The sequence below is a fragment of the Emydura macquarii genome, unplaced genomic scaffold (assembly GCF_026122565.2).
Source record: "Emydura macquarii macquarii isolate MOO-44397 ecotype Brisbane River unplaced genomic scaffold, CSIRO-AGI_Emac_v2 contig_2676, whole genome shotgun sequence".
Taxonomy (NCBI): domain Eukaryota; kingdom Metazoa; phylum Chordata; order Testudines; family Chelidae; genus Emydura; species Emydura macquarii.
Genome location: NW_027132813.1, coordinates 18271976 through 18284341, shown reverse-complemented (window position 1 = coordinate 18284341; position 12366 = coordinate 18271976). Strand labels below are relative to the sequence as shown.

At 40.9% G+C, this 12366-nt stretch overlaps 1 protein-coding gene across 1 annotated transcript in view; it reads left to right on the top strand.

The window, feature by feature from the left end:
• The window catches only part of VASH2 (vasohibin 2), a 62680-nt gene extending 53219 nt beyond the window's left edge, over positions 1 to 9461 (top strand). Inside the window, exon 8 of the mRNA XM_067564990.1 lies at positions 5760 to 9461. Within this exon, the coding sequence (XP_067421091.1) occupies positions 5760 to 5832 (73 nt within the window). The 3' untranslated portion in view covers positions 5833 to 9461. The remainder of the gene's footprint in view (positions 1 to 5759) is intronic.
• The last annotated feature ends 2905 nt before the right edge of the window (positions 9462 to 12366 follow it).

The window sequence follows — 12366 nt, the reverse complement described above, 5'->3', positions numbered from 1 at the left end:
TAGTAAAACAAAGCCTTCGACTGTATAATGGTGACTTGTAACTAGGCAATAGATCTACTAATTAGAGAAGGTAACTGAGGGTTGACACTCATTGCATTGGATCCTCAGTCCTGCTCCAGTCTCTCTAAATTAGCGGCATAAAGAAAGGGCTCTGAAGTTCTGCATCCAGCTAGGGAGAGGATTCCCACAGCACAGGATCTATGAGAGACAGCTGTAAGACGGCCTTCTAAGAGCCCCCTTCCCAAGCGCTGCCTGGGGGATAGGCAGCAGGAGGCAGTGTATTGGGGACTGGGTTGCAGCAATTCTAGGCAGTGCTCTGGCCCCCAGGGCAGCCCAGACTTAGACTCCCAGGGAGAGAAAGGAGAAGAAAAATCACCAAACTTGCCAACTGTGATGAAGTTTGGGAGGGTCTTTATTTACATAGTAACTTTGGATGTTTAACCTATTGAACTGAAGTGAGCCATAGCCTGCAGCTGCCATGCCAAGAAGGAGGAATGTCAGGGTTGCCATTCAGCCTGGAATGTGGATTAACTGGACATACTATATGTGGAAAACCTCAAGAGCCATAAGTGCACACACGGTGGCCTTCATAAATCTATGTGGCAGTCTAGGGTCTTCCCGCAAGGCCCAAGCTATGAAAGCTGATCTTGAACTCCATTTTAACATAGGCACCTTTCCACCATCAGAGAAAGAGACTTAGGCTGAGAATTTTAAATTTGGATGCCTAAATCTGTATTCAAGCATCTAAATAAGTGTCCTGCTCTTCAGAGGTGCACAGTACTCGCTGCTACTCACTGACTTTTAGGGGAATTGCAGCTGCTCCTTTGGAAAGCAGGCCTCTTATTAAAGGTGCCTGGACATGGATTTAAGTGCCTGGGTTTAGGTAAAGGTTGAAGAAATTGGGTGTTAAATGATGTTCCTTCCTATCATTATATGTTCGGTTTACACTAGAATGTGGTTCACTGTAGTAAGCCATATTTTCAAAGATATTTAGGGGCCTAAAGATGCAGATAGGCACCTAATAGAATTTTCAAAAGCACCTCAACTGCTATCTCACCGGTGCCTATCTCTGTCTTTAGGTACCTAAGTACCTTTAAATAGCTGGCTCCTGAAGCCTGATTCTGCTTTCATTTACACTGTGGTAAATCAGGAGTAACTAAGTCAGTGGAGTTACAGTGGTGTAAAACTGATGTGAGTGAGCAGAATCAGGCCTTTGTTTTAAAACCACGCTAACCCCTACCACACTGATTCGCAGGCATGGCAGCTGGGGCACAGGCCAGATTCCTCTTTTTTCAGCTGGGCCATTGTGGAACTGCCCTGCAGATGGTTCTGCTGCTGTAGGCAGCCTCTTGTTGTGAGACCTTCCAGTTCCAGGAGCCCCTTGCTTCCTGAGCCTGCTCCCTTCTGTGGTCGAACTATTGTTGGTTCTTGCCTATTGTAACTGGAGCTATCAGACTTGGGAGGGAAGCGAAAGGGCAAAGAGGTGAGTTTAGTGCCACTTACTCAGTGATTTGGGAGGACTGATGGTGAGTACACTAGTCCCTTAGGGCTAAGAGATTTCCAAAGGTTAGTTAATGCAGGGAAGGAAATTCATACAGGAAGCCAGTGAATTTCCCTCTCTTTTGGCTGGAAATTGGAAGAGCCTAGCTGTTTTGAGATGCTCTCAAATTATTCATCTAGCAAAAAAGATGTTTAGGCACCTGTATTCCTAACCAAACAATGAACAGCTAGAGACTGCACATGGGCATTGTGCATCTTATCTCTTTATGAATCTCTTATTTGCATGTTCTAATTATAGCCAATTAGTTTGCCGGGAAGGGGAAGGGGGAAAGAGAGACCCTTCACGCCACACAATACCCATTCTAGCCTGAGCTACATTATTAGCTGGCAGAGACTGAATAAGATACTTGGCATTTGCTGGAGAGGGTTCACCTGCTGATAGCAAGCTGTTATTACAAACTGCTCTTTGTTGACAACAAAATTATATGGGCTTCTCCCGGGAGGAGACTCAGCCTGGTGAAGTTAAAATGTTTGCACTACAGCATTTTCCTGAGCTCAAGAGCTGACTTGTGACTTTCTGTTTAAAAGTGGATTATATACATTCCAGGGGCAATGTAGTCTCACAATTCAATAGGTGCAGGATTGGGGGGAGGGTGTCGGACGGCCCAGGCCTGAAGTTGCTGCCCTCCCTGCAGGGATAGGGGTGCTCTGCCCTGCATGCGTCTCTCCCTGAGCTCTGGACCCACCACTGGTGGGAGCAGTACCCCAGGCCCCACTCCTACCTCTGGGCTCTTAGCCTGGTGGGTTGCCTCGGGCCCAATGCAATGAAGCCAATGCCAGTGGGATCTGGGGCCTGACAGGACAGGCAAGTCACTTCTCACACCATCAATGTCAGGTGCAAAACCTGAGTGGTGCTGTGACTCCATGTGTCAGGTTGCCACACCACTCAGTCAAATTTGGCCCAGCAGCCCTTCTGTCATGACAGAAGAGCGGCTGGGCCAAACCTAAGCAGCCCTTTTCGAGTGCATTCAGTGCATATTCATGAATCCTGATTTTTGTGGGTTTGAGGCCTGGTCAACACTGCTGGTGAAATTCAGTGGCTGTTGATGGGAGATACGCAAGCTATGTAGAGTAGCTTGCGTATCTCTCATCGCCTTCCTAACTTCTACCTACTTTGGCGTCCCCACTACGCTGCATCGATGGCAAATGCCCTCCTGTCAACACAGCGTTACTCTTTTTGCAGTGGTGGATTAAATGCGTTGACTTCCGGATCGATTGAGTGGGTCTCCATGGTCGCTCAATCACTCCCACAGAATAGATCTGGTGGCACTGACAGTGGTGCTGTCAATATAGACCGGCCCTAAATGATCCATGGGTCCTTGTGAGAGCTGACCCATACTACCCCAACCTTTCACCTGCATGCTAGTACTTAATAAACCCACACTGTGTTTGCAATGCTGCAGGCACACCAATGGAGGGAGTGTTCTGAAGTGTTGGTCCCTATTATATTGTTAGGCTCAGGCCTTTTGCTACTCTAGGTTACCTCCAACCCAGTGTAAACATATCCACATAGAATAGCTTCAGTTCCTTCATTGTTCGTTACAGTTTAATGAGTTTTTTGTATTTTCCTAAAAGAGCAGAATGCTAATCCAGTCTTTCAAAAGCTAATCTTGAGTTAATTCTGTGCATTTTCTAGAGTAACAAGTGAAACCATAGGGATAGAGTAAAACTCCTAATTAGACAATCCAGCCTGATGGAGCCATGGGGAAGAATCTCCCCAGTTACTTAGTTTTGCACTGAAAACCACTCAAATGAGAGTTCATATTTCAGATTAATTTTTAAAATCTTATTTAAATTTGAGCTTAATCCTGCAGACACTTACTACTGGATGTATAGCTTGCTACTGTGGCTGCTGAGCTCTATGCCAGACACTGTTGGCAGGATCAGGCCGCTGTAGCCAGATTCTCATCTCATTTTCACTGGTGTCAATCTAGCCTAGCTCCACTGAAATCAATAGAATTACACCAGTGGAATACTGATCTAAGGAGAGAATCAGGTCCATATTCACTTTAAAGCCACATGGTGGTACATATTATTTAAATAAACATTTAAATAAAAAGCTACACATTTTTATCCTTTCTGAAAATTTTACAAGGATAAAACAAAACAAAACAAAAACCTCTAAATTGCAAAGCGTTGGCTTAGCACGATGGTCCCTTGTTTGCTTCTGTTCTTTCTGCTAAACGCAAAGCAGAAGGGCATAGTAATCCTGATTCATCTTTATGAAACTGGAAAACAATGTTTGTTTTAATCTTGGGAATCGTTAGGACTGGATGCAATGCAACAGTCAGCACCAGTCGCTGCTGCTAAATGTCAGCTCACAAAATATATTGTCTTCTCACCTGCTATGTGAAGTTTAATAAATGCATGTTGTGTGTATGTGTAATAAAGTGCATTTCTAGTGCAACTGGCTTTGATTAGACATTGACAGGAAAACTAGTGGATTTAGTGCTGCTCCAGAAGGCTAATGATCGATGTACTTCATTACACTATACATGGAGACTTTAAAGCAGTGTTTAAAAATACCTGAAGATGTTTCACAATCAATATGAACTAAGGTGCTGTTTGGTGCCTGAGGGTTCCATATTAGCAACAGTTCCAACAGGAAATGAAGCCTGATGGACATGTTACACCAAGAGATCAGAGCTGCTCATGCAGTATTTATATAGCACTGTTACAAGGCCTGATTGTATTTCCCTAATCCACATGGAGGTGACTCTCTGTGCAAGTCACTCCCCCACCATTGCAAAAGAAAGGAGGCTCTGATGCCTCCATGTCATGTTGGCCTGCCTTTTCCCCTAAGAGGAGGGCTGGTGGGAGTAATCAGGTTGGGAAGATGTGGGCAAGCCCAAGGGAATGTGCATTATCTTTCCATCCACTCCAGACTTGCAGAGGAAAATTAATACAACACCAGGGTCTACGGAACCAACTGTGGGGTCCCCCTTTAAGGTTGAAAAAGCAGAGCCAGTGTGTTGGCCTTCATGGACACAGCTGATTTCCCATTGGTGGTCTGATGTCTGCACAGGCTATGGGAGATGGAGCTGTGAGCTGTTCTTTGGGAAGCCAACCCCCATCTTCTCTGAAGGAATATGTGAAAAACTTCAACAAAACCTTTCAGAGATCTCCTGAGGCTTAATCCCCTCTCACAGGTGATTGGGCCCATAGTTAAGACACTTTCCTTTCTGCAAAGTATTTAGAAGCTAAATAAGAAACAAGACAGGACACGGTAACAATTCAGAAGAGGATGAAACTATTAATAGAGCTAATTGTAGAAACACCAGTGAATAAACAACTTGGGTTCAGTTGGAGAAGTCAGAGGAGCACTAGCTACTCACAGTGTTCCCAGATCTCAAAAGCTATGTGACTTCATAGTAGAAATGAATTATTTTCTGCCCTCACCTTAAAAGGTGCAACACACTGAATCTAAGAGCAGAACCTCTGCATTTCTTAAATGAACAGCTAACAGTCAAAAGTGAACTGCTCCGGTTACAACTCAATGGGAAAGTTTTGTCCAACTATGCAGCAGAGACAGACACTGGAAAAAGGCCTGGTTAGTAAATGATATGCAAACCAAAAAAGCCTCAGAATTTTTGATCCAATTAATTATTAGATCAGGTTAAATAGTATTCATCAGAAAAAGGAAGGAGAAAATGCCCGAAGAGGTTGACTTTTAACTTCAGAGCCTCTCTCTTTCTCTCACTTTTTCTCAATAAATCCTATATTTTTCTGAGATTTTTGTTGTTTAGCATTTATATCTATGTTACGCTTAAATCCTTGCCGGGGGGGGGGGGGGGGAGGGGAACGACCGACAGGATTTACCTTTAGAGGATTTACCCGCTGTTCCCTGAATCTCTGCATGCAGCTCTGATCTTCCTGCCATCACAATGTCAAGCTGATAACATGGGTTCTTTCTGCATAATTAATTAATACAACTGAAAAAAGTTTAGTCCTGTTTTTACATTAGTTTAGTCCGTCTGTGTGGATCCTGATGATGCAAATTAATAGCTTGTTAGTTTGCTTTGATCTGCTTATCTTTGAAATGAGACTAGATCAAAGAAAACGAACAAAATGTTTTTACATAAATGGAAGAAAGTTTGTCACTTAATCTGTTTCCTTTTTTGGAATGGTGTTTTCAATTACAGGATCTGTGCATCAAAGAAATGCTGAGCACTGACCAACTCTTCCCTCTTTGATTGCAGGCCTGCAACGATGGACAAGAAAGGGGGTGATCTCACTACACTGAATGAAGTGGGCTATCAGTTACGCATCTAACAAAGCCATAGGCCAGATAGAGGGCTTCCATGGTGCTTCTCACTGCACATTACCCTATGCTCCATTGGAAGGAAGGGGGTAAAAAAGAGAAACCAGGACTATTTATTAAGTGGATTTTATTTAAAGTTTCACCTAGAAAATAGAAATTCTAGAATAATGATGGCAGTATTATTTTTTAAAATTCATTAAGTGGCATCAATGAAAAACTAAATTATCTTCACCAGGGTTTCTTCCCCCATCAAATAGGAGGGAACTACTATGGTGTGTGTGTTTTTTTGTTTTGTTTTTTTTTTAAATTTAAATAATTGTTTCTAATCTATTCAATTGGCTTTGAATATTGTGCTACATTGGTAGTATTAGGAGTGGTGATGAAATCATATTTCTCATTAGTGTTCATTTGTTGGGGTGCAGTAGGTTTAAACATCAAGTCAGTATTAATATTTTTATTCAGCAATAAAAATAGCAGTGCAGAGGTGGATGTGTTTTTTTTTAAGTGTCTATTACCTCAGTATACAACAGATATGCAAAATTGAAAGAATTTTAATTTTATAACCAATTTGTACTGTTTCCCAGCATTTCTGGTAGTACTATATAACTGCATTAGATGCACCCTGCCACTCTTATGTGCATGCCTATGAAAGCGTTTAAGGTATGATTATATGCAAGTGTCTTCTTGAAAGCACTGCCGTCTTATTAGAGCTACAGAGAACTGGTTGAGGTTTTTGTTGGGTTTTTTAATAACTGACCAATAATGAATTTTTAAAATTTCTTAATTTTTTAAAACTTTGTCACAAGCTTTTAAACTTTGCAGATTACAGTGTTAAAGCACAAGACATGGAGATCATTGTTATGTAGAGACTAGCATTTGCATTGAAGTAACAGCCAAACTGTTTGTATAGTCTCAGATTCATGAGGAAATGTCAGAATTAGTAGACTTCCTTGAGCGTTTACTTTTCTGTCCATATTTGTGTGTAATTTTCAATCATTCGTCTTTAAAGGTTAAATAGAGTAAGGTAGTGATGCCTTGGTGTCTTACATTAAGATCGGACATCACAATTTGATAAGGGAAAGCTCTCCTTTATATGCATTACAGTAACTTAGTGACCTTTACAAAGACTTGGCTAAAAAAATTCTTGTTAGAATAAGTGCAGCAATAATTGTTTTTTGAACAAATATCTGAAAATCAAGTTTGTCTATCTCCTCCTTCTTTATGGTGTCCTTTTACTGATAGATTTAACTAGTGCTATGAATGTATGACTGAATTTTCAAACCAGCTCAGCTCCCATTTAGGGACCAAGTGGAAGTAGTCAGATTTTCAAAATACTTAGCACCCCCAGGAGTTCTCACTGAACTCCTTTGGGAGTTAGTGGGGGTTGAGTACTTGAAAGTTTAGCTACTTCATTTAGATGCTTAAATGGGAACCGAGCTCTTCAGAAAATCTAGCCTCTACACTCTGCCATGCTCTTTAAAGTTTAAAAATAACTCCCAAAAACATGGGGCATTAGTGTCTTTTATCCGGAATCACATTCTCTTTTGATTCTCTAAGCAGATGAGGCGGAGAGGTAATAAAGCAGACAAAAGTAGTAGTTACTCAAATCTTACTAGGGCATTTGAGCTTTTGGAACACTGTAAATGAAATGCATACAGAAGCAGAAGGGAATGCCAACAGTAATTTGAAGGAAAAAACAGTCCTGCAGGGGAAAGCTTTTCTTACTGTGTAGTGTGCAAATGCTCAGATAGCACAGAACTGCTGACTAGTTATTTTTCAAAGGACAAGATGACAATACAAAATAAGTTTCTGTTACAAAAAATGAATACAGCTTCCATTAAATGTGTTAGGTTAAACCAAAAAAAAAAAAAAAGGCCAGAAAACCCTAAATACATTACATCTCTTCAGACAACTTATGGGGTTTTTTGTTTTGTTTTTTTAAATCAGAGGCACAATATTATTTTAATATTTTTCCTTCCCCCCTTCTTTCCAGCTAGCATATAGCTTTCATATTAATTCCAATTGTACTTGAGACAATTCGAGATGCCAATATAACTCACTCATACTAGATGCATATGCATAAAGCTTTTTAAAAAAATCTGAGGCTCCTACTTCTCACAATATTAAATATTTAGCTGTTAAAGATAAGTCAGTCCCGCAGTCAAAGAGCCTGATTTTCCATGGCCTTTCAGCGTGTGGTCATTTTTACACGTGCACAGTGTAAGCATGATGACTCACTTTGTATAGGTATGAATGAGGGTGCAAAGCAATAGTCATTTTGGTGGGGCAGGGAGGGGTGAATGTGCCGGCAGTTATAAAACAATTTTATTTTAAAAGTATCAAGGCAGCTGATTTACTGTAATGTCAGAAGGAAAAATTTCCCCAAGCAAGCTAGTGCATAAACACTGAATAATGTATTGATCTGTTGTCTGGCCTTTCTTATGTCTGGAGGAGGAAGAGTGGGAGGAGGAGAACATGATTTAAAAAAAAAAAAAAAGAGATGGAATTTTTGCAATACACAGTGGTGAAATAAGCTACAAAATGACTAGAGAACAAATTAAGGCTCCAGTCTGGCAATGAGCCCTAGCAGGTGCTGCTGCAACTGGACAGAGCCTCACTGAAATCAGCTGGGGTTGCTCCAGGTATGTGTGGAATTCATTGCAAGATTGAGGTCATGTATCTCTCAATTTTTTGCACCCCCCTACCCAACTCAACAAACCCAAAACAGCTGAGAATTTCCTTCCCAATTCACATTTCATTTTGTTCACTCAAAACCATTCTCCCCCCCACCGAAGAATAGCACCAGGGATGATGGCCTGACTGAATTTAGAGTATTTCCTTTTCCTGAGTTATGGAGAGGGTCCCCTGCAGTGAAACATAAGGCTTTGTTTACAGCCTTATGTTTTGTGTATTTATCAGGTTTATGGTAGGTTTTGAATAGGATGTTTTTGGGAGGGGGATCTTTAGGTGAGGGGGGAGAGAATGGGAAAAGATCATGGTTTGTGTTAATCGTAACTGCTTAAAATTTGATACTATCACTAGAATTTCAGTTCTAAAGTAATATGTACTGCTCAGTGTTCTGTGACCTTGCAAGCATAAGCCAACCATTAGCTTATACAATGGGTTCCTCATTAATGAAATGATAAAGAAAATAAGGTTTAGTTAAGCAATAGAAGCCTTGATTTTAACTGTACTTGTGCCATTAGAGTACATTTGATTTTAAAAAAATATTTATGTTTTTCTACAATACCCTCACTATTTTACATCTCTTCCAACTTAAAGACTATGTGGTTTTACCAGTATCCAGAGCATTTTGTGTTACATGTTTTATCTGAACTTCTAACTTACTACACCGAAGCTTTTTTAAACTGTAAAGCTGCGTGACAAATTATTTTGTACCTTTTTCATTTTGAAGTACAAGTGAATGTTATTCATTCTCTTTAAATTTGGTCTTGCAATTGCTTTTTTGTCTTCCCTTTAAAACTGTGATTCCACTGACTATTTTTCTAGCTCACTGCAAACTTGTTAAATAATATTCTAGAAGAATACATGTGCATGGCTCCGAACTTGCTTTTCTCATCACTTGTATGTTTATATGCAGCATGGAATTTTAATAAACTGTCTTGGAAGTCTTTTTTAATGACCTATTATGATTTTTGGCATGTGTATTAATGTACAGGTAGTATTAGTCTGATTATATAGTTGTGTGGAAAAGTGTTTTTAAAGCAGTCACTCACTTTGATTCAGTCACTGTGGGCTAGTAACAGCAATATGGAGAAGGGATTAATGCAAATTTTCAGAAGATCTTCAGTATTAAATCAGGTGATGACTATTTGGCAGAAAGTAACCTAAGCATTAAGCCCTTAACCAGATGGTGGGTTCTTGTTTCCCTAGTGATGGCACCTGCCAAGAAACTGAAAGGAGACAATATCACACCCTTGAAATCTCTCCCTGAAACAATGAACACCACTGACTCAGCATCCCTGAGTGCTGAATCTCTCTCCGAACACCTGCTTCTTTGCCCTGATAGTAAAGTTTCTGCTGTATCCGCTAAGCATTGTCATCAGACTGAAAAACTTCTCCTAATCTGAGGGTTGTCTCTTGAGAGAAGGAAGTAATGCAGGTTCTTTGCCAATAGTATGTGCTGATGAAGCAGAACAATATTAGGGGCCTCAATTGTTTTAGATCTGGGCGCAAGGGAGATAGGGAATGTCCTTGAGGCAGGAAGGCAGGCATCTTCCTTCGACACCTTGGTGAATTGGCTGTTAAGATGTAACAAGCCTTCCTTCATACAGCCTGCAGAAGCACTCTGCAGTTCTAGCAGCACCAAATAGCTCTCTGGCAAATAAAACTGGGCTATAATAAAACTTTTGCTTTTACTTTCTGAAATGTTTGGCTTGTTAAATTGGTAAACAAACAATTACATCTTTCAAAACTGTGACCAGAGACAGACTAGCACTGCACATAATTCAGTCTTTAGCTTGGCTCCAGTATCCTTTAGGGATAGAAAAGTACTTTCTACCAAACTAAGATTATGCTTTGAGGGGCAGGGAGGAGGAAAAAAGGAAGAAACTCCATTTTTCAGCATGAACTTTTTTCCCTTTGCACTTTTTCTGTTTAAATTTGTCTAATCTACAATCCCATATATGAAGTAGGAGATCAGTATGGATTACGGCAGAGTGGGAGCTGGTGCTGACACATATATGCATTGAGGACAACAAAGTCTGCAAATGTTTCTGGGCATAGTTCTTTAGGGCCTTGGCTTGTATCAGCACTGCCTGTTACAAAGCCACAAGTGGAGAGTTCAACAAGAACAGGCCTATGGGAAGAATTAGGAGCCACTAGCAGAAGACAATGAGATTTTAGCCTCCCTTTCCCCTAAGCAGGCAGGAGCTAGGAGAAAGCTATTGTATCATAGAAAGCCCAGTTTGTTATGCAGCAGCCTGATGTTGTGATGTGATGGGTTAGTGTTGAGATATGACACCATTTTAGCAATGCAAGGGGAGGAGCAGTATTGCTCCATAAATAGGCCAGGGCTCCAGTCAGTGATAAGATAGCTCTGGTTCTTCATGCCTGACTCTCACTTTCAGCCATTAAAATGCAAGAACTCTGGCACTGGTTTAGCCTGAGCAGTGGCTTAACACAAGGTGTGTAAGCTCAATGAGTTCAACGCAGAGGCTGCCATCAGATCGATTGGTCAATCGACCTGACACCTCCGCCAGGTGGAGTAATGCTGCGTCAACAGGAGGGCATTTCTCACCGGCACAGCAAACTGAAGACGCCATGGTAAGTAGGAGTTAGGAAGTTGACGGGAGATACGCAAGCTACATAGAGCTCTATGGAGCTTGCGTATCTCCCATTAACTGCCATCAAATTTGGCAGCAAGTATAGATATAGTTAGAGAAAACATAGGCTATACCCCACTTATCTTGTAATATACCTAAATGTCAAATTCTGCTCATCTCACTTACTTGGGGGACTAGGCTGCATTTGCAACCCCATCATCTTGTATGTTTGTTTAAGAAGTGGTCATGTTTTTGTTGTGACAGCCTCTTATTAAAATAAAGCTAAATCAATTTAAGTTGTAATTATCATACAAGGTGTTGATAAATGCTGCAACGTATTGACAGTCCTGCAGTGGAGATCTTTGATTCCCCTTAGGCAGTATACATTTTGAGTGAAAGTGTTTCAATTGTCTCTTGTAAAGGATATTCAGGGAGTTGTAGAGTAGGTAGCACCACTGTTAAACATGCCTAGTGTGCAAGTCAGTCAACTGTTTGCCAGAAACTCTAGCACTATTACATGAAGAGTAAAAAAGGGCCTAGCTCTCACCCTTTCCTCACATCAATTATATAAAGCTAGCAACTTTCCCAGTGTTCTTTAAACACCACCGCTGAACCATTTTAAAATCTCAGATAAATTTATCAAATTCTACCCACAGCCTCCTTTTAAAAAAAACACAGAAAGACATAATCCACCATGAATCAGAGTACAAGCATGTGGAGTTAAAAGCTCTTGTGTTCAGGTATTGGAGTACACACAAGCAGACTAGTACATGTTTCTGTGATATTCCATGTACACCTTACTACTATCTTCCAGCACTACACATTTTCACTGTTTAATTGTCTCCCTTAACCTGTCCTAGCAGCAAAAGAAAAAAATTAGAGTAACAAGCAAATGCAATAAAACTTCCTAAAAATTTGACTTTGTCTGTGACCTAGTGTGTTCAATGAACAAGTCAGAACCACCAATAAGATTAGTGCTAGGCACTCCCTTCCCTCTGTGCTATGTAGCTTAGACCCACTGGGTGAAGCAAGACCCCTTTTCCTGTACACATATGCAGCAAAATGGCACTGAATTCTGAGGCAAAGTGGGAATTAGTCAATGTTAATTTATATAATAATTTGATAACCACTGCAGCTTCTAAATTGGGGGAATGGGGAAGGCTGTGGCAGAAGGAGCTGAATGAGTGCCTCAGAAGACAGCAGGGGGATGTTTGCAGGAGAAAGCAAGTGCCATCAGGGGTTCTTTCACTCTCCCAGATC